The following is a 22,208-nucleotide window of genomic DNA, read 5'->3' as shown; positions in this document are numbered from 1 at the left end:
CAACCTCTGCTGCGAACACATCGTGGTTTGGCACCCTCATTGCCTCAAAGTGTCTCTGTCAAAAAAGAGAAAATTGGACGCAGAGTGGACCTCAACCCTCTTGAAAAGGATCCGTATACGTCGCAAATGTTTTTCATGTGCAAAAGAAAAATAATTTAACATAATCATTCTTGTTTTTTTGGTTCGTTATCCATTATCCGTTACCGGAATTCATTAATTAATGTTTGAAAATAGAAAATGGGAATTTAAACAACAAGTGTAAAACAAATTTCTGTATTCCTGTGGATTGCACATACGCAGTGTCTCTTTTCAGGATCCTCGTATGTGAGTGACCCGGAACAACAGAAGAAGAAGAATGCAAAGAATGGTGTCAGTGTCGTCAAAACAATTTGGTCACGGTAGAAGGTTCCCTTCTATTTTTTTAATGCCCAGAAACATGGAAAGTGACACATTTTATTGGTTCTCTATTGAGCAGGCAAATGTCGCTCTTCTTCTTCTTCTACTACTACCGTATTTTCCGCACCATAAGGCGCCCTGGGTTATAAGCCGCGCCTTCAATGAACGGCATATTTCAAAACTTTGTCCACCTATAAGCCGCCCCGTGTTATAAGCCGCATCTAACTGCGCTAAAGGAATGTCAAAAAAACAGTCAGATAGGTCAGTCAAACTTTAATAATATATTAAAAACCAGCGTGATGTGGGCGCGCATGGAGTCGTATATCAACATGGACGGAGCTGCGTGAAAAAAGCCACCCGGCCTCTTCGCGTAAACTTACCTTAACCACTCGCTCATCTTTTCTTCATCCATCCATCCTTTCGAGTTAGCTTTTATGATGACGCCGGCTGGAAAGGTCTCTTTTGGCAAGGTCTTCCTTTTGAATATCACCATGGGTGGAAGTTTCTGGCCATTAGCATGGCAAGCTAGAACCACAGTGAAGGATGACTTCTCATTCCCTGTGGTGCGAATATTCACCGTACGTGCTCCCGTTGTATCCACAGTGCGGTTCACAGGAATATCAAAAGTCAGTGGAACCTCGTCCATGTTGATAATGTTCTCTGGCCGGATCTTTTTTTCAGCTATCTTGTTTTTACAATATGCACGGAAAGTAGCCAGCTTTTCTTGAAAGTCTTTAGGCAGTTGCTGTGAAATAGTAGTCCGTGTGCGGATGGAGAGATTGCGTCTTGGAAACCTGTCGCTTAGTAGGAGCCATTTTGTGGTCTTTACAGATGTAAACACACAAAGGAAATGAAACGTAATATCCGCGCGTTTCTTCTTCTTCTACGCGGGCGGGTGGTTGCTTACAGTAGAAGAAGAAGCGCTTCCTGTTCTATGGGGGCGGGTGCTTACCTTGGCGGTTGCTTGCGTAGAAGAAGAAGCACTTCCTCTTCTACGGGGAAAAAAGATGGCGGCTGTTTACCGTAGTTGCGAGACCGAAACTTTATGAAAATGAATCTTAATATTAATCCATATATAAAGCGCACCGGGTTATAAGCCGCACTGTCAGCTTTTGAGTAAATTTGTGGTTTTTAGGTGCGGCTAATAGTGCGGAAAATACGGTATATCTCCAAACATTGAACGGGGAATAGAGAGAAGGGTTTTCCGCTCACTGTTTTAATTCCTATTTTTGATTTTCAAATACATTAATAAAAACGGATAATGGATAACGATCCATTTGACATTTTTGTGGTTTTTATTACTAAAACAAAAAAACGGGTGAAATAGATTTTTATGAAAAATATTTGTTCTATTCCAAACGAAAAACGGACGGTCGCAACGTACACGGACTGTATTTGATACTGAGAAAAAGTGTTTATTATACATTATCTATTTAGCATTTTATTCAATCCCAGATAGGCTTTGCCTTAAAGTGGAATGGCTTTGTAGATACATTGAGAGAGAGTCTAAGTTCAACATGTCCTTAGTTGTGTTTTTAAAACTGCACCATTTTTTTTAATTTAAAATTTTCAACTAACTTGACGCGTTATGTCAAGAGTATTATCTGTGATATGAACATTTTCACAAAGACAACTATCTGAAGTTGTCTTTATTTTTAAGTTATTATGCCATGATTTTACCACTTGGGAATAGATGTTCCTCCATGCGGCCCCTGACCTAGGCTTTATTTAAAACTGAATCTACCATGAATTGATTAACGTGGACCCCGACTTAAACAAGTTGAAAGACTTATTGGGGTGTTACCATTTAGTGGTCAATTGTACGGAATATGTACTGTACTGTGCAATCTACTAATAAAAGTCTCAATCAATCAATCAATCAAATCAACAGCACCTCTGCTGGTTACAGGCAAGTATTAAACTCCATTAAGCCTTTCAAATCTCAAGCCAATTTCCTTTCAAATATCTGCCAAATAGCACAGAATAGGAACACCAAACTACAAAATAACATCCCGTGACCGCTCTGAAGAATGTAAACAGAGGCAGCATTGTGATGGTGCTGTTAGCATTAGCTCCTCCACGCCTCCCTGTTAGCTTGTTAGTTCCATCCCATGACTATGTCAGTCAAAACAGCCTGTATTAAATCAACAACAGGGTTTAGAGTTATGTCACCAACTGCATTTTTCAGAAGGATACCGTTGAAAAATATCCAACTCTCTAAAAGTTCTCAACCTGCTCTGTTTGTGCAACATTCCGTAAGGCATTCCTCTCTTGTTTGTGGGCATCGTTCTCCCACCGTGACTCATCGGGATTCTCCTCATTCCCTCTTCCTCCGCACCTTCCTCTCACTGCCTCGCTCACATTCCAGTTGAGATCCCGATGTTCTTAAAAAGCCCAGAGGGGCGAGGTTGAAAGCAAGAGGGTCCGCACTTGTTTGCACTCAATAGTTGAAATAAAAACACGATAAGGAGACGAGAGCATCTGCGTGTTCCAGACACAACAAGACGTCTGATTGGAGCTTCGTCAAACTCTGGCCACCACTTAACCCCCGTGGCGGCCAGCCACTGGAGGTTTTCAGTCTCTTGGGGGTGGGGCCTAACCTCTGAACCTTGACTCTGATCCACGCTGCCTCCGGGTCGATCCCACACAGTCCAGTGTGGGCTTCAGAACAAGACCGGACCTGTTCTTCATTTCTGATGAACGACCCCTCGGAATATGTCGCACAGCAGCAAACCACGAGGCACAAAGAAGAACATTCACCACCGTTACACGACAAACTACAATATATATTGTACAATATACATGCAATATACACAATATTGCAATGTTGAATTCCAGGCTCGTGTTTGGATTGGAGAAGTCTCTATAGTTTTAATGGTTGGATAAATGCAGGCTTTTTCACTTTTTGGGCACAACATCTTAAGCGACGTATAAAGCGACCGCTTTAGTGATTATTTTCCACTGTGCTTCTTTTTCATCATGAATTTCACCACAGTAAACTGGAGTTATTTTGTCTGTTGTTATGTTCTACTTCGCCTCATACAGAGTTGCATGTCCCCCACTCGGCTGAATGCCTCGTTTTTTCAGATGCTGGAGTAAGTTTGTTGTGCTGCTGCCTTTTTAAACAAACTTTGCAGCGTGCAGTCATTTGTCCAATGCCTGTTGCCCCAAAACCAAACCACTGACGACACTTTTCTTTTTTTTTTTTAACAAACGTCTTCCTCTCGTTTGCATTAGCATTAGCCATGTTGTGCTATGTGTGTGAGAATCCCCCTCAGGAAATAAGAGGAAGGACGGACGCTCCGGAAGCTCCTTGGGGCAAAGAGTATGCCGCAGCAAGAGAAGAAAAGACATTGATTTTTTAAAACGTCTGCCACATTAAACTTGAATTTATTGATCAAATTGATTTATCGTCCAGGTCTATAATATGGTAACATTGTTGCATCTAATTGTAAATTTTTTATCAATGAAATTATCTTTCTAGTTAGTAAGTAAAGCATTCTGGGCAATTGGGTATTTTTCACAATTTTTGACATTTTTAATTTCTCTTATTAAATTAAGTTGTCTGATTTATAAAAGGTGATTTTATTTTCAAATGTTTAACATTTGTTGTAATGAAAATATAATGTGGTGATGAGGTTCATAGTAATAATATTTCTATGAAAATGTAAAAAAGTTGACAATAAAATTTGTCGCCGACAATTATATTTGTCGACAATAGTCGTGACGTCATCACTCGTGTTTTTCCGGGCAGAAGTGGGGCACTCGTAAAAACAAGGCCAGTGCTAACATGTAAGACTTAGATGTCAAAGTCAAGGCCCGTGGGCCAGATCCGGCCCGCAAATTAATTATCTATGGTGCCAGGGATGATATTTGATTAGTATTAGAACCGGCCCGCCTGCATCAGTGTTGGCACTAAGAATTTTCAAAATGGGGTCCCAGGACCCCATCAAGTCATAAAAATGGGGTCCCACAGTACATTTTTGGGGTCCCACTTTTTTGTAACCGTTTTGAAAACAAATGATAAATGTATGCATTATCCTGTTGCATCTCACATTCTATATTGTGTTTTGGAAAAAGGTTGTCATAAATGTTACTTAAATATATTTTTTTTAAATACAAAAGAAAACAAACTTTTATGCATATGTAAATGTATTCAGTTATAAACATTCATTCACTTTCTTCTTTCCTACATAGATCTAAACTTTAACACTGCCGTTTAAAAAAAATATTTTTATTGTAATATTTTCAGAATGTGTTTGTTCTATTTTTGCCAAAGTAAGACAAATAAAACAATCTCAAGTTGTCTTTATTTTTTAGTTTTAATGCCATGATTTTAATAGCTCAGATTTTTCTCCTTTCGGCCCCTGAGCTAAAATGAGTTTGACACCCCTGATGTAAAGTTTGAGGATATTTCCTCTTATTCTTGTTAAGAACATGATTACCTTGTTCATTTTGCAAAGCGGACCTTGTTTTATGGCAATACATCTGTGAGACGCGAGCATTTAAAGCGGAGGCATGACGTCAGACATTTGGAGGGAGGATGCAGTCTCAACCTCGGTAAGAGTGTTAGCTTCTACCTTTCTTTTTTTTCATTTATTAATTTATTTCAGGCAATGACATAAAAACAGTACAGAGTATACAACAAGTAATAACATGAATTAATATAATGCAAAAGGTAATGTACAGTATGTAAGCATGATGGTCAAGCTTTGCCTGAAAGGGAGTGGGAAGAAGATAACTTATTTAATCCCACCCCCAGTTCTCAATTCAGTGATTAATACATTGAGTTTCACTGTTACTTTGTTCAAGGATTATAATACAAATGTTGTATCATGGTGGCATTACCACAGGTAACAATAATTATTACACTGTAACAATAATTTGTATCAACAACGTAGGAAGAATGAACATACCAACAATGGTAAGGGACAAAATACCAACAATGGTAATAGACAACATAGCAATAATGGTAAGGAAACATTGAGCACATGTTAATTATATTATCATATTATATTAGACAAAAAATGTACCGTAGTAGCAATATAAAACATAACATATATGCAATATTTACATAATATATATATACAGTATATGATATATACTAATATTATATTATATGTTTATATCATATATACAATATATAACAATTACCATGTCAAATATTACAGTATATGTAACTGCTGCAGCATAAAAAAGAGAGTAGATCCAGCAGAAAATTGACCTTATAAACAAAGAGAGGTAGCTAACATAGAAGGTGTCAGGTAATAGACAGGTATCATGATTAGTCCAATAATCGTTAAAATAATCGTTGACTAATCGACTATCAAAATAATCGTTAGTTGCAGCCCTATTTTGCACAAGCCTGAAAATGCATGCATCGTCAGACAGTTGTGACAGGAATCAATAAATTAAAAGCCGCACCCGGCTTTGTAGAGCCACACAACAATGGCCGCCCACCACAAGTAAACAAGGTCGGTGAGGACTGATGTCCTCGGCCCGAGCGCAACACCAGCTGGTGTCAAGGACGTCCTCGTGCAAACACCGCAGAGCAACAGCGCTGCACATACGTGCATACATTATTGTGTGTGTTTCATGTCCACACCAACAGAAATATTCCATCTACCGTCCACATGAACTGCATTCGAGGTTACCAATAACTGACTTCTTGCATGACAATTATGGCGTTCGCTGTTGGTTGACGGCGACGGTGCAAAAAAGAAATATGTAAGAAATGTTTAATAAAGTGTGACAAAATAGTGTAACGCATGAACATGTAAACATAGACATACCTGAAAATAACTATTTTCTGCAGGTTTAGTGCCAGGAAGTTACAGCTGTGCTCTAAAGCAGTGGTCCCCAACCACAGGGCCACGGCACGGTACCGGTCCGTGGATCGATTGGTATCGGGCCGCACAAGAAATTAAAAAAAATAAATATATATATATATATATATATATATATATATATTTTTTTTTTTTAATTAAATCAACATAAAAAACACAAGATACACTTACAATTAGTGCACCAACCCAAAAAACCTCCCTCCCCCATTTACACTCATTCGCACAAAAGGATTGTTTCTTTCTGTTATTAATATTTGTGGTTCCTATATTATATATCAATATAGATCAATACAGTCTGCAGGGATACAGTCCGTAAGCAAACATGATTGTAAAACAAAAAAAACAAACACCTGGACAAAGGTGCAGATATAGTAATCTAATAACTAGAGATAAATGCTTTAAAATGTAATATCGAAAATTATCGGTATCGGTTTCAAAAAGTAAAATTTATGACTTTTTCAAACACCGCTGTACGGAGTGGTACACGGACGTAGGGAGAAGTAAAGAGCGCCAATAAACCTTAAAGGCACTGCCTTTGCGTGCCGGTCCAGTCACATAATATCTACGGCTTTTCACACACACAAGTGAATGCAATGCATACTTGGTTAACAGCCATACAGGTCACACTGAGGGTGGCCGTATAAACAACTTTAACACTGTTACTGTCATGTCTGTTGATCATGTTTTTGTTTGGCTAGGTTCTGTTTGGTTTTTGGACTCTTTTAGTTTCTGTTTACGCTCTATTGTTTTTGTTACCATGACTACCATTAGTTTCACCTGTTTCACGTTTGCACTCACGCACCTGTTGCCAATGATGTCACTATTATTTAAGCCTGTCACTTTCTGTTGGTTGGCCTGGCGACATTACCCTTGCTACCTCTGCTACCTCCGCGACCGATGCTACCCTTGAGATTCATGTTTAATATAGATTATGCTTCATGCCATGCCACAGTAAGTCTTTTGTTTTATGTCCATAGTTTTTGCCTTTGTTCTAGTTTATTGTTTTCATAGCCAAGTTTGTTCTCCGCCTTGTGCGCGCCTTTAGTTTGTACCTTTTGTTAGTGTTAAAATAAAATATGTATTTACCTTCACGCCATGTCCGCTCCAACTTTTATTGCATCTCGGGAAAACAAAACTCCCAAAGTCCTCGTCATGACAGTTACAAATATGCGCCACACTGTGAACCCACACCAAACAAGAATGACAAACACATTTCGGGAGAACATCCGCACCGTAACACAACATAAACACAACAGAACAAATACCCAGAACCCCTTGCAGCACTAACTCTTCCGGGACGCTACAATATACCCCCAACCCCGCCCACCTCAACCTCCTCATGCTCTCTCAGGGAGAGCATGTCCCAAATTCCAAGCTGCTATTTTGAGGCATGTTAAAAACAACAATGCACTTTGTGACTTCAATAATAAATATGGCAGTGCCATGTTGTCACTTTTTTCCATAACTTGAGTTGATTTATTTTGGAAAACCTTGTTACATTGTTTAATGCATCCAGCGGGGCATCACAACAAAATTAGGCATAATAATGTGTTAATTCCACGACTGTATATATCGGTATCGGTTGATATCGGAATCGGTAATTAAGAGTTGGACAATATCGGACATCTCTACTAATAACCAAACCATTTGATTGCATCGCTTTTTTCGGTGTCTTCCATGAACCAGGAAGTGTGTGCAAACTGCTAACTCACAAGCAAACACAAATATGACAGCCATTTTTGGAAACAACTTTCTTCCAGTATCTTTTAGCTGATATGGCATTAGGGTTAAAGGTTATTGTGCCACCTGTTGCTTTGGCATGCACTCTGCAGCCCGCTAATACCTGCACTACCATGAGCTAATGCAACGAAATTTCGTTCTTATCTGTACTGTAAAGTTCAAATTTGAATGACAATAAAAAGGAAGTCTAAGTCTAAATACACATAAACCCAGATCAAAAGGGGCTTTTGACCACAGACCCAGGGTGTGTGGGAAAGGTGTGTTTGTAAAAAAAACTATGTGTGGATTATTTGTACAGGATTGTGTGCATATGGATGTGATTAACACACACACACACACACACACACACACACACACACACACACACACACACACACACACACACACTCTCAAACACAGTGTAGGTCAAGGACTGTGGCAGTGAGGTGCGAGCAGCAACTGGCGTCTCCTGCGGGAAAGAGACTGTGGGCCTCGTGGTGACGGGGCGGGAAGGTAGAGGTGCGAAGGCGCGGGAGATGCTTACAGTGCGACGCTCTGCACTACACAAAACACACACACGTACTAGCAGAGTGGGTGCTGTCAACACGTCATTGAATAGCTGTAGGGGGAAATCTATGAGAGGTTGCAGGGCGCTGGCTAGAAACTACATAACCTTTGACCTCGGCAATCTCAAACATTAGCGGTCACATGTCAGTGAAAATCAATAGGGTTATTGCTTCCATGCACAACAATAATACATTGGACCTCCACCATACATGTTGGTTCCTAGAGCCAACACAGAACTTGGAAGAAAAAAACATTCAGTTATGCTGCTCCCTGGTCATGGAATGACATCCATAAAGATCTGAAGCTACCAGAATTGATCACTTTGGGGAGTTTGAGTCCATTTTAAAAGATCGAGATAGCAGTTCTCTTGGGAAATGTACTTGCTTCTAAATTGAATTATAACTTACAGTATTTTTCGGATAGTAAGTCGCACCGGCCGAAAATGCAAAATAAAGAAGGAAAAAAACATATATAAGTGGCACTAGAGCGGGGGTCTCAAACTAAATTTACCTGGGGGCCACTGGATGCAGAAACTGGGTGAGGCTGCGCCGCAAAAAAAGATTTCTTAAAAAAAATCTAACATGTACTTTTTAATGAATTCACCTTCTTTGAATAGCTATCCCGCCCTAGCAACATACTTGCCAACCCTCCCGATTTTTCCAGGAGACTCCCGAATTTTAGTGCCCCTCCCGACAATCTCCCGGGGCAACCATTCCCCCGAAATATGTCCCGATTTTCACCCGGACAATAATATTAAGGGTGTGCTGTGATAGCACTGCCTTTAACGTCTTCTACAACCTGTTGTCGTGTCCGCTTTTTCACCATACAAACAGCGTGCCGGCCCAGTCACATGTTCTATGCGGCTTCTGCATACACACGTAAGTGACTGCAAGGCATACTTGATCAACAGCCATACATGTCACACGGAGGGTGGCAGTATAAACAACTTTATCATATCATAAGTATGCGCCACACTGTGAACCCACAGCAAACAAGAATAACAAACACATTTTGGGAGAACATCCGCACTGTAACACAACATAAACACAACAGAACAAATACCCAGAACACCTTGCAGCCCTAACTCTTCCGGGCTGCAATATACATCCCCGCTACCACCAAACCCCGCCCACCTCAACCGACGCACGGAGGAGAGGGGGGGCGGGGTTTGGTGGTAACAGGGGTGTATATTGCAGCCTGGAAGAGTTAGGGCTGCATGGGATTGTGGGTATTTGTTATGTTGTGTTTCTGTTGTGTTACGGTGCGGATGTTCTCCCGAAATGTGTTTGTCATTCTTGTTTGGTGTGGGTTCACAGTGTGGCGCATATTTGTAACCGTGTTAAAGTTGTTTATACGGTCACCCTCAGTGTGACCTGTATAGCTGTTGACCAAGTATGCCTTGCAGTCACTTACGTGTGTGTACAGAAGCCAAATACGAGATGTGACTGGGCTGGCACGCTGTTTGTACAGGTTGTAGAGGGCGCTAAAGGCAGTGACGGCACGCCCTTAGTATTGTTGTTTGGGTGAAGACATTCAAGAGAATGGTTGCCCTGAAAGTCTCCCGGAAAAATCGGGAGGGTTGGCATATATGACTCTGTCAAGCACCATTCATATAAAACTTGCGGGCCGCACTAACATTAAATTTTCATATTAAGGTGCGGGCCGCAAAATAACGTCTCGAGGGCCGCAATTGGCCCACGGGCCGCGTATCTGAGACCCCTGCACTAGAGTATAAGTCACATTTTTTGGGGAAATGTATTTGATAAAATCCAACACCAAGAATAGACATTTGAAAGGCAATTTAAAATAAAGAATAGTGAACAACAGGCTGAATAAGTGTACGTTATATGAGGCATAAATAACCAACTGGTATGTTAACGTAACATATTATGGTAAGAGTCATTCAAATAACTATAACATATAGAACATGCTATACGTTTACCAAACAATCTGTCACTCCTAATTGCTAAATCCAATGAAATCTTCTTCCTCGGTGTCGCTTCTAAACAACTCTGCCAACTCCAAAGGTAGACAACGGCACGGAAGTAGTAGCAGGTAGCATCTTTTTTTTCACAATGCACTTCTGCCATGACCAGCCCCCGCCAAATTTGTATTAGTTGACGTGTGTGTGTGACGATTGCTGATATATGCCTAGTCTCTTACGTTAATTAGATAAATAATATTATTTGATATTTGACGGTATTGTGTTAATAATTTCACACATACGTCGCTCCAGAGTATAAGTTGCACCCCCGGCCAAACTATGAAAAAAACTGCGATATATAATCCGAAAAATACGGTAATTGTTTTAAATTATTTTTGACCTGTTGTGGTATGACTGCTGTTGTTCTGTTGTATTGTCTTTGTTGTAATCATTATTGTAACTTTGTTTGTGCCGCCCTCTTTGTCAGGTCGCTCTTGAAAAAAAAGACTTTAATCTCAATGAGTCTTTATCTGGTTAAATAAAGGAAATTGATTGTTTGATACTTCAATCGTCATCTGTCATTCAAAAATCAGTATAGCTCTGGCTTCAATACAAACAATTCTGAAACATCTTAAGTAAGATAAGCTGAAAACACACAATTTAATTTTTGGGGGTAAAAAGCAGGCTTCGCAACACATCTGAAATAGCTCTGCCAACTACCCGTCAGTCAACGACAAGTGTGGGAGCTAAGTTTGATCTTTTCTTTTTTTTCTTCAGCAAATATGCTAACTAACCATGATGTTGACATACAAATGAGAGTCTAATGTTAGCACTGTAGCTAATATACTGTAGCTATGCGACTGTTGCTAACAGTTGTATCCTCCTGTCCTTAATGTTACGTTGTTGTATGTGATGTTCGGCATCTATTATGTTGGACAGAGTTACAGTGTTTGTGTAAAAAGCGGATAGAGTACACAATAGCTCTCCCTGGAGACACATTCGCTTGGAGACAAACACAGCTCATTAGCGTTAAAGCTCCAGACACACAAAGTGGTGTGTTCCCAGTAGCACTTACTAAAGGAATTTTGTGGGTACTCTAATTCTTACCGTATTTTTCGGACAATGGGGCGCACCGGATTATAACGCGCACTGCCGATAAGCGAGTCTATTCAGGTCTTTTTTCATACAATAAGGCGTACCGGATTAAAAGGCGCAATAAACAGGTCATTTTATGATTTATTTTCTACATTTAAAACACTTCCTTGTGGTCTTTATAACATGTAATGGTAGTTATTTGGTCAAAATGTTGCAAAGATTATATTTTACAGACCATCTTCAAGCTGGTTTCTGACCGTCTAATTGGGATGTGCCGTTTTGTGGGCGGGTCTTTTTTACGTGCCTCCACTTCGACACCGCCTTCAACCCGTCATCTTTGTTGTAACAGTAGTTTTTAGTAGAGATGTCCGATAATGGCTTTTTTGCCGATATCCGATATTGTCCAACTCTTAATTACCGATTCCGATATCAACCGATACCAATATATACAGACGTGGAATTAACACATTATTATGCCTAATTTTGTTGTGATGCCCTGCTGGATAAATTAAACAATGTAACAAGGTTTTCCAAAATAAATCAACTCAAGTTATGGAAAAAAATGCCAACATGGCACTGCCATATTTATTATTGAAGTCAACAAAGTGCATTATTTTTTTTAACATGCCTCAAAACAGCAGCTTGGAATTTGGGACATGCTCTCCCTGAGAGAGCATGAGGAGGTTGAGATGGGCGGGGTTGAAGTGGGGGGTGAGGGTAGCGGCGGGTGCATATTGTAGCGTCCCGGAAGAGTTAGTGCTGCAAAGGGTTCTGGGTATTTGTTCTGTTGTGTTTATGTTGTGTTACGGTGCGGATGTTCTCCCGAAATGTGTTTGTCATTTTTGTTTGGTGTGGGTTCACAGTGTGGAGCATATTTGTAACAGTGTTAAAGTTGTTTATACGGCCACCCTCAGTGTGACCTGTATGGCTGTTGACCAAGAATGCTTGCATTCACTTGTGTGTGTGAAAAGCCGTAGATATTATGTGATTGGGCCGGCACGAAAAGGCAGTGCCTTAAAGGCACGCCCCCAATATTGTTGTCTGGGTGGAAATCGGGAAAAATTCGGGAGAATGGTTGCCCCGGGAGATTTTCGGGAGGGGCACTGAAATTCGGGAGGGTTGGCAAGTATGACTGAGAGACGCAACTGCTCTGTACTTCTCCCTACGTCCGTGTACCACTCCGTACAGCGCCGTTTTAAAAAGTCCTACATTTTACTTTTTGAAACCGATACCGATCATTTCCGATATTACATTTTAAAGCATTTATCGGCCGATAATATCGACAGTCCGATATTATCGGACATCTCTAGTTTTTAGCGCTCTTATTGCGGGTGTACTGACAAATATAAGTTAGAACTGTACGTTACTTTATATTACAAATAGCAACAGCGGACGATTATTGCGCCACAACAAAGAGCTTATTGACTGCGGCGCAGGCTGCAATGGCGGACATAAAGGGGAACTGCACTTTTTTTCGAATTTTGCCTGTCGTTCACAATCATTGCGAAAGACATGAAGACAGGTAGATTTTTTTAAATGCATTCTAAATATTAAATCAATTTAAATAAAAAGTCAGATGACGCCGTAAATCCAATAAATAACCATTCAAAAAGTGCCAACAATACTCCATTTACATTTTGTGACTTGAATATTAACAAAGTATTAGTGATATTGTTATTATAAGCGCTAGCGCAGACAAATTATTTATAGCGGTGCCGTGATCATTTCCTTGCTCCCTGTAAGTTTATTCTCGATCATAAATCATGCATCTCACATGGACAGAAGAAGTCTGAGTAGGTACTCCAACAAGTTGGTACTCTTTGACAGCCCTGAAAATGGCGTGAATGACACGAAAAGACGCTTGATCGATCCTGCCCCCACACCTCTTTTCTTGGTGATGATTATGAGACATTTGTCACCTAAATAGGAATATGAACATCCCAGCAATCGGCATCCTAATGACAGCAGACTTTGCACAGAAAGTGATGTTGGCCCTCATGAAGTCTGCAGTGAGTAATAATCAGTGATGAAAAAAAGAAGCAAACTTTGTGATGCGTTTTTGAAATTAATGCTTAAAATGATCAAAATATGTAAATATCAAATGTTATTATAAATGGGCTCGTTACTACATTACATATATTACATCATTCGACATTACATCATGCACATAAAACCTCACTGTTAGGATGTTTTTTTAAGAGCTTTATAGGCTTCATTGAAAGCTGACTTTTGAACGCATTTATCTAATATTTAGAATCCAAAAAACAAAAACATCCATCGCCATGTCTTTCATAATGATTGTGAACGATAGGCAAAATTCCAAAAAAGTGCAATTCTCCTTTTTCCCTTTAAGCAGATCACAAATACACATCAGCAGGTACCAATAAGTAGGAAAAGTTGGTTTGCAAAACAAAACGCGAGATAATATGTCTCCTAGTGGGTGCCATTTAGGGGTCCTTATCCACACACCTTAATAATACCTGTATGTTGATGCACAGTACGTCTGACTACGATAGTCGTAATGCTCCACGTTCAATCAAGTGGTGCGGCTTTGTAGATTACCAAAGTCGTAATAAAACATTCCGACATATTTTATAGCACTGTGTGTAATGTTCTATATTCTCAATGAAATATCAAGTTTTTGGGCGTGGTTGCTTATCGGTATTTGCTGGCGTCATGCATGATGGCTGCCATCTACTGGTCACACTTATCATTACACCGTGTAACTAATAAAATTACTTCGAGGTCGGTAAGCACAACCAAGAGGAGAAGTATTGCAGAAAGAGATTATTCTAGATTGTACCTAATGTCATGACTGGTTTTATTGATTATTGACTATTTTATTGATTATGGGACAAGCAGTAGCAAATGGATGGATGGTACTTTTTCGTCACTTATTGTTTGTCTTTGGTACACTAATGTGTATATTTTAGGCCAGTGGTTCTCAACCTTTTTTCAGTGATGTACTCCCTGTGAACATTTTTTAAATTGAAGTACCCCCTAATCAGAGCAAAGCATTTTTGGTTGAAAAAAAGAGATAAAGAAGTAAAATACAGCACTGTCATCAGTTTCTGATTTATTAAATTGTATAACAGTGCAAAATCTTGCTCATTTGTAGTGGTCTTTCTTGAACTATTTGGAAAAAAAGATAAAAATAACTAAAAACTTGTTGAAAAATAAACAAGTGATTCAATTATAAATCAAGATTTCGACACCTAGAAAGTGCACTCTTTGAGGATTGTAACAGAGATCCATCTGGATTCATGAACTTAATTCTCAACATTTCTTCACAAAAAAAAGAAATCTTTAACATCATTATTTATGGAACATGTCCACAAAACATCTAGCTGTCAACACTGAATATTGCATTGTTGCATTTCTTTTCACACTTCTTTTTGACAGACATTTTAGTGAGAAACCTGAGCTTGTGCTTCACTGAGTTTATGAACTTACATTCATATTTTGTTGAAGTATTATTCAATAAATATATTTATAAAGGATTTTTGAATTGTTGCTATTTTTAGAATATTAAAAAAAAATCTCACGTACCCCTTGGCATAGCTTCAAGTACCCCCAGGGGTACGCGTACCCCCATTTGAGAACCACTGTTTTAGGCCATTGGTTATTTGTTTTATGTTTGCAAAAATATATATATTTATTTTTATATTGCTCTTTTTATCTTTAGTATGAACATTACTATGTAAACTCGAAGTTGTTGTTTTTTTTTGGTTCTTTGTTGTTGCTATTTTTGTAGTACAACATTTTATTATTTGATCATATTGTACTGCCTTGTAATCTTTTGTTTTGTGATTGTGTGATGTTTTTTGCCTGGACCCCAAGAAGAATAGTCTCCACTGCGGTGTAGACTAATGGGGATCCCTTAATAAACTAATAAACCAGAATCAATACGTACATTAGGTGCACCGGGTTATAAGGCGCACTGTAGATTTTTGAGAAAATTAAAGAATGTAAAACAAGCATTATTCTCTATAAAAGTATTTTTGGGTGTCTGGAATGGATTATTTGAATTTACATGATTTGGATGGGAAATGTTGACCTTTTGGAACAAAAACCGAGGCACTGTATGTGCACCACATGGACCACAACATGGACTTCCTCGGCCCTAAACCTTGGCAGCTCTGCAGGATTACGAGAAGTGCGCCTCTTGAAGGCGGCGGCGTCTGCCAGTGCTCGCAGCCAAGTCCTGCACAGCATCACGCAGATGTTTTCAGTTCAGGACCTGATCCCGGGACCTGCTGACTGCACAGAAGTCTTTCCCCTGGGGGTTGATTCCGCTGAGGTCTGACGCCACACAAGGGACAAGCGAGCGGGGGTCCGGCTTTAACGAGTGTGCGGCTGAACGCTGAAAGGAGCTGCAGCTAAACATAAAACTGTGTGTTGCTAACAGGTCTGCCGAGGAGGGGATGAAGATGGAGGGGGCCAAGGCCTTCATTATCAATTAAGAAGCTCATAAAAGCTTTTGGGTGTTTTCAGTACGCCGTTGCAGCATCAGTGCTGCATTAGCCGGCGGCCACGCCCTGCTCGCTTCCGCCTGGCTGCGGAACATTCTATTGATCCGCCCCGCCCAGTGTGGATGGATGCATGTGCAGCATGAGCACCGTGCTGTTGAAATAAAGTTGGATTCAATTGATATGAGGCACATTCGAGGATTTGTACTCATACAATTACACTCAGAAGTATATTTGGACAGTCTCTCGTCATGTTTGCCTTCATGCACTGCCACAAAAATGGTTTGAAATGAAACAAGATGAAATAATAGACTTTCATTCAAGGGGTTGCACAACAATAAGGCACTTACAATTTAGAAACGGCAGCCATTTTTATGCAAGGTTTTCTTCCACATTTCAGGGTTTCACAAGTGACACAACTGTAAAAAAAAAAAGTTATGTTTGAACTAGCGATCCACCAATGTGTTTTTCGGGGGTCGATACCAATTATTAGTAGTCAAAGAGGCCGATAACCGATATTTGGAGACGATTTTCATTCGCAGTTTAAGGTATTTAAACATGAATCACGGAACATGAAACCTTTAATAAAGTCAAATACAAATATGGCAACAAGAGAAGTATCCTACACTTCTCTTTTGTAAAGTAAATCTGAACAGCCGACATGGGCATCTACATCAACTATATGATTTGCCTGAGAAGCTTGACAGGACAAAAAAATAAAATAATAATAATAATAATAATGAGCCCACACTGCGAGTGTTGTAGACTGTCGAGCGACTCCATTGCTGCAGTGGCGAAAACAAACAAAATGGGACCGAAAAAGGACAAAAACTGGATTTCCTTGCAAAAATTGGAAGATCGCCATTCAGTCTTTTAGCCATCCATAGCGTTTCTTCATTAATCACTCTAAAGAATGTTTGTAAGTTTTACAGTCTAACTAAAACTGTTTATATTTACTAAACCGTCCCATGTGTGATGTCTGTAAGAGTGTTTTCATGCATATTTGTACATGCTTTCGTAACGTAATGACGCTAGCATCACTAGCAATAGCTAATATGCTAACACGTTTATGAGTGTCTGCGTTAGTATTATTAACTTACAATGGCATTCTTTTTGTATTGTCTCAGTTTCGTAAATTCACCAAAACGTCACTGTGGAGTTGTTGAGTCTGTTAAGCAGATTGGAGGGGTGGCCTCCGCATCTTGTGGGTACATGATAATGACTTCTGTTTTGTTTATCAGCTGTTTGAAAACAATTACAGTATGTAAATAAACTTTCACAGAATCTTATTGTGTAAATAACTAATTTCGCGGTGCGGCTAATATATGGGAAAAATATTTTTTATTCTAAATTTTAGTGGGTGCGGATAATATATCAGTGAGCTCTATAGTCAGGAATATACGGTACACCAATATATGTCAACATGCCAAATATCGGCCCAGTCGATGATCGGTCGGTCTCTTTTTTAAACCTCACTGTGTGCACTGAGTGAAGCGGTTTACATCGTTAACGCTAAGCTACATTGATAAGTTGAAAACAGCTGTTGGCATGTTTATGTGTAGTTACTATGGCAACATCACAAACCTCACCATATGTAACTATGGCTGCTGAATGTGTTTTTTTATAGAACATATAAAGCAGAAAACGACATGAGATGACACGTAGAGGCCTGCTTTGCTGCATCCTAAATGTCAAAGGTTTCCATTTTTTTCCCTACCAAAACACAACAAAACCTCAAAGGAGGAAACATTCTCAGCTGGAGGGAATGAAGAGAACACAGAGGAGGGGAAAATCCGTCTCTTTTATAGAAAAGTTGTGACAGACTTCCAAGCAGCACACAGACGAAACCTATGACAAGAAAGCCCAATCCAAAAAGTGATGAAACAGTTTATCCTTACATCAAGGAATCTTTTCCCCCCTCCCTACTACTTTAACAATCTTGTTTACGTAACAAGGAAACGGGCAAAAACACCAAAACACGAGTTCTCGTGATGTTTGCTGCAGCCGCAGAGGTCACACTTTTCCCATCTTTTCATCCGCTGTGATGTCAAACACAACATTTGGGGTTGAAACTTGTACTGCTTTTTCAAAGAATTCTAATAAACCCAGGTAGAAAAGTACCATGTTGTCATTATCTGGAGCCTATGCCAGAGATGCACCCTGGAATGCTCATCAGTAAATCACAGGACAACCACTCACACTTATATTCACATCTTCATGTAAATAATTCAATGTATATTCTCTGATGATTAACTTGTGTGATGACTGTATTATGCTGATCGTACATATTTGTACCATAAATTAAACAAGTTGAAAAACTTTTTCGGGTGTTACCATTTAGTGGTCAATTGTACGGAATATGTACTGTACTGTGCAATCTACTAATAAAAGTTTCCATCAATCAATCAATTTAAAACAGGGGTGTACAAAGTGCGACCCTGGGGCCATTAACGGCTTGGGTTTTGTTAGTCCGCAGTTTATTGATTAAATAAAATGATTCAAAAACGTTTAAAAAACAACCAAACATTCATATTGCAATATAAAAAAATCAGACATTTTGTATTAACAATTATTATTAATTATAATTAATTTTAAAACTAACAATAATATATATTGCCACCTACTGTATAACACAAATGATTTGTTTTGAAATAAATGTAATGTTTTTAGCATTTATTTTTTTTTACAAAATAAAATATCAAAATGCTTTGACTTTTTAGCATGTTGAAAAAAGTTTGGACACAGCTGTTGTTGAGGATTAAATTAAGCTAACGTGGAGTACCCGCACAAAACCCACACACTGGAAAAACATACAAACTCCACACTACTTTTTTCACACCTGCCGAGACTTCCAAATTCCAGCTATGTTCAAACATGCAGTTCATATCCCGACAGTACTAAAAACCATGCAGCAACTTAGGAAAAGTAAATAATTGTTTTATTTATTTTAACCATGTGGGCACTCATATCACTACTAGCAACCATGCAGCAACTTAACAAAAATAAAGAAAAACCAATTTTTCGATCCTTCATATCACCGCTACAGACCACATAGCAACTTCATAAAAAAAATACAAAAATATGTTTCTATTAATGTGGGGTTCATATCGCTGCACTACTAGATGAGGAAAAAAATCGATATATATATTTTTAAAATCTTCTACTCCAAGTGTCGGGGGGTGTGAGCCGTGATAGGCAGAGGGATTTCCAATTAGGGATTGGTACTGAATCGGGTATACTTTTTTGGCACAGATTGAATCCCGCCGATCAGACCGTGCACCGATTCATGTAAAATCTACCCATGCCATGTTTCAGGACCTGTATTGCGTGGCTCTTTGCACTTCTGCACTTGCCGGTCACTCCAGCAGCACTGAGAACACACTGTGCCAAACTACCTCTACGTAAAGTTTCAAATTGACTTTAAAAAAAACCTTCAACACAGGTTAAGTAAGGCTGCACTTTTACACAAATGCACTAGACAGAGTTTTTCTTATAATTTCTGATCTCTCTCTCTGTGTCCAATACTTGCTGTACATATGTACCAAGTCAGACCTACACTGTTCCAATGTCAATTTCTCTGATGATGCAATTGTTGATGACTGAAGTGTTGATACCAACCAAACTTATATCCCACACCCCAGATTGTAAATAATGTAAATAATTCAATTTATATACTGTGATGATTATCTTGTGTGATGACTGTATTATGAAAATAGTATATATCTGTATCATGAATCCATTTAAGTGGACCCCGACTTAAACAAGTTGAAACACTTATTCGGGTGTTACCATTTAGTGGTCAATTGTACGGAATATGTATTTCACTGTGCAATCTACTAATAAAAGTTTAAATCAATCAATCAAAAACAAGCTTGATGCTAATATACATTGGGTTTGCTGTTAACATGCTACTTATTAGCATTAGAGACTTTAAATTTCAAATTTCAACACTTCCAAATGTGTTGATGAAAACTACAAATAAGATGCACAGCTGATGTGTAATAAGTACAATATTTACAGTACAAACACTTTTTGGGGCGCATCAAAAAAAAAAAAAAAAAAACCATAATTAAATTATACACTACTTTACCATGAATTGATTAACGTGGACCCCGATTTAAACAAGTTGAAAAACTTATTGGGGTGTTACCATTTAGTGGTCAATTGTACGGAATATGTACTGTACTGTGCAATCTACTAATAAAAGTCTCAATCAATCAATCAAAAACTGCCGTCTAACATCTTGGACTTGCAACTGCAACTTAGTGTTATACTTGAAAATAACACTCAGAAATGATATATAGAAAATATATAACAACTGGACAGCAGTTATCATAATCAACAATAAAAAAATGAGTTGTATCTATCAAAAACAATATTTATTAACACAAAAGTACCAACAATTGTAAAATGTGAATGGAAGCCTACTTCTAATATTAGCGTCTTTATTCATGCTTGAACAATACACAAGCCTCCAGCTAGGTGGTAGCAGTGCTCAAATAAGTAAATATGACCAAGTATTTGTTTAGATTTATCGTGAATATGTAATAACAGTATTTCAATTATGGGGGCACGTGAAAAAAATATGACATAAAATAATTGAAACCCAACATTCTAGCAAACTTCAGCTACATTGAAATGTAAAATGAATTCATTCATAGCTGTGATTGTGAAAGAGTAAACAAGAAAACTCCACAAAATATGGGGATAAGTGAGTATTATGCTCTGGGGTGAGGCCCACTCCCACCCCTGATGTGTGGTAATCATAAAGTAGACCCTCATCTCCTCCAGGTTACACCCCAGCTTGGGACGTCCTGCCTCGGACTGACAGCCGGCCTCCAGCATCGAGGGCCAGACAAAGGACCAGCACCAGCCCGGGGACGTACAACATTCCCCGGGCAGCATTTGGCTACCACAAAAAAGCAAAGAAACACCACAGAAAAGTTGCTTTGAGTGCGGCTATCTGTGCGGGCGTGTGCGTCCATGTAAACTGGCCTTTAATCGGCTTAGGAAATCACGCTCGGCGGCGGCGCGCCCCGGACTCCCACCTCCACAAGCTCCACAACACGGCGCGGACTTACGTGGTGCTCGGAGGCGTATGGAGGTATTCCAACAAGGCAGAAGGCAACTCCATTCATCGGGCGAAGGAGACTGTTGGACCGCAGCCACAGGGGGGTCCACTGGAGGGTCCTACGTGTGGGGTGTGGGTAACAAAGCTCCGGCTGCAAACTTGCTCGACACTTATCCCGCTTTTTCCTTCTTCAGTGCCCACCACCACCGCCGCCACTTCCCCGGCTAGAATGCCCGTTGTGTGGTGTTTCTCTCAGGGAGCTCCCCCTCCATCGCGTCCTCCGCCCCCTCCGACTCTACTTCTTCTTTTTCTCCGTCTTCTCCTTCCGCCAGACCTCATCCGTTGTTCGCTCAATTCGTCCGCTGCACAAGGCGAAGCGGCGCCAAATAACCCGGAAATGCACCGGAAATAGAGTGACCCGCCCTTCAAAGTAAAGCACAATGTTCCCAAAAGAGGTGGACTCGTTTTCCAACAACAAACGTTATCTTGTCTCTTATTATATCTGGTCTTGTGTTTATCTTAGTTTTATTATGATATAAATAAGATATATGTTATGTTGGTATGTTGTATTTTATTTTGTATTTTTATATCGTATATGTATTGTGTGCTTTTTTCTTTTCTTTTTCTTTTAAATTGCAATTTTACTGCCTTTTTTACATCATGACTACAGATGAAAACTAGCCTTCTGGCTAATTCTGGCTTTTTTAACCATGTGTAGTCATGTGTTTTATGAAATTGCATTGTCCCTTTTGAAATAAACTAATCCATCCATCCATTCAATGTTTCCTACCGCTTGTCCCTCTGTGGGGGAGGAGGGTGCTGCATGGTGCCTCTCTCAGCTGCAATCTTAATCTTAATTATTTTATGTTGAAATTGCTCATTCTGGAATTTATTGACTACATTGGATTTGAAATGCCTCTTTCTGTTGTAAATGTTATTGTTTTGTAATGGTTCAGTGAATTAAAAAAATAAGATATTGCTGCTACTAATATTACAAAAACACTGATAATACTCATAACCGAAAAAATAAAATAATTTTAATTGTCTTTTTCTTTGTATTTCATGCAATCCTTAATGTATACGGTTGTAATAATGTTGCAATAGTTTAAAGCAGGGATTTG

At 39.3% G+C, this 22,208-nt stretch overlaps 1 protein-coding gene across 3 annotated transcripts in view; it reads right to left on the bottom strand.

Annotated features, from left to right (window-relative positions):
• arhgap23a (Rho GTPase activating protein 23a) overlaps nt 1–22,208 on the bottom strand; it is a 150,335-nt gene that overhangs the window by 101,039 nt on the left and 27,088 nt on the right. For 2 of the 3 annotated variants that reach the window (XM_061981287.1, XM_061981289.1), the window contains exon 1: nt 21,098–21,937. The exons of the other annotated variant lie outside the window; for it this stretch is intronic. In XM_061981287.1, the coding sequence (XP_061837271.1) occupies nt 21,098–21,154 (57 nt within the window). In that variant the 5' untranslated portion in view covers nt 21,155–21,937. Of the gene's footprint in view, nt 1–21,097; nt 21,938–22,208 lie in introns of those variants that run through there. 3 annotated transcript variants of the gene reach the window in all.

Source organism: Nerophis lumbriciformis, linkage group LG24 (genome assembly GCF_033978685.3).
Source record: "Nerophis lumbriciformis linkage group LG24, RoL_Nlum_v2.1, whole genome shotgun sequence".
NCBI classification, from domain to species: domain Eukaryota; kingdom Metazoa; phylum Chordata; class Actinopteri; order Syngnathiformes; family Syngnathidae; genus Nerophis; species Nerophis lumbriciformis.
This window is presented reverse-complemented; position numbering and strand designations above follow the sequence as displayed.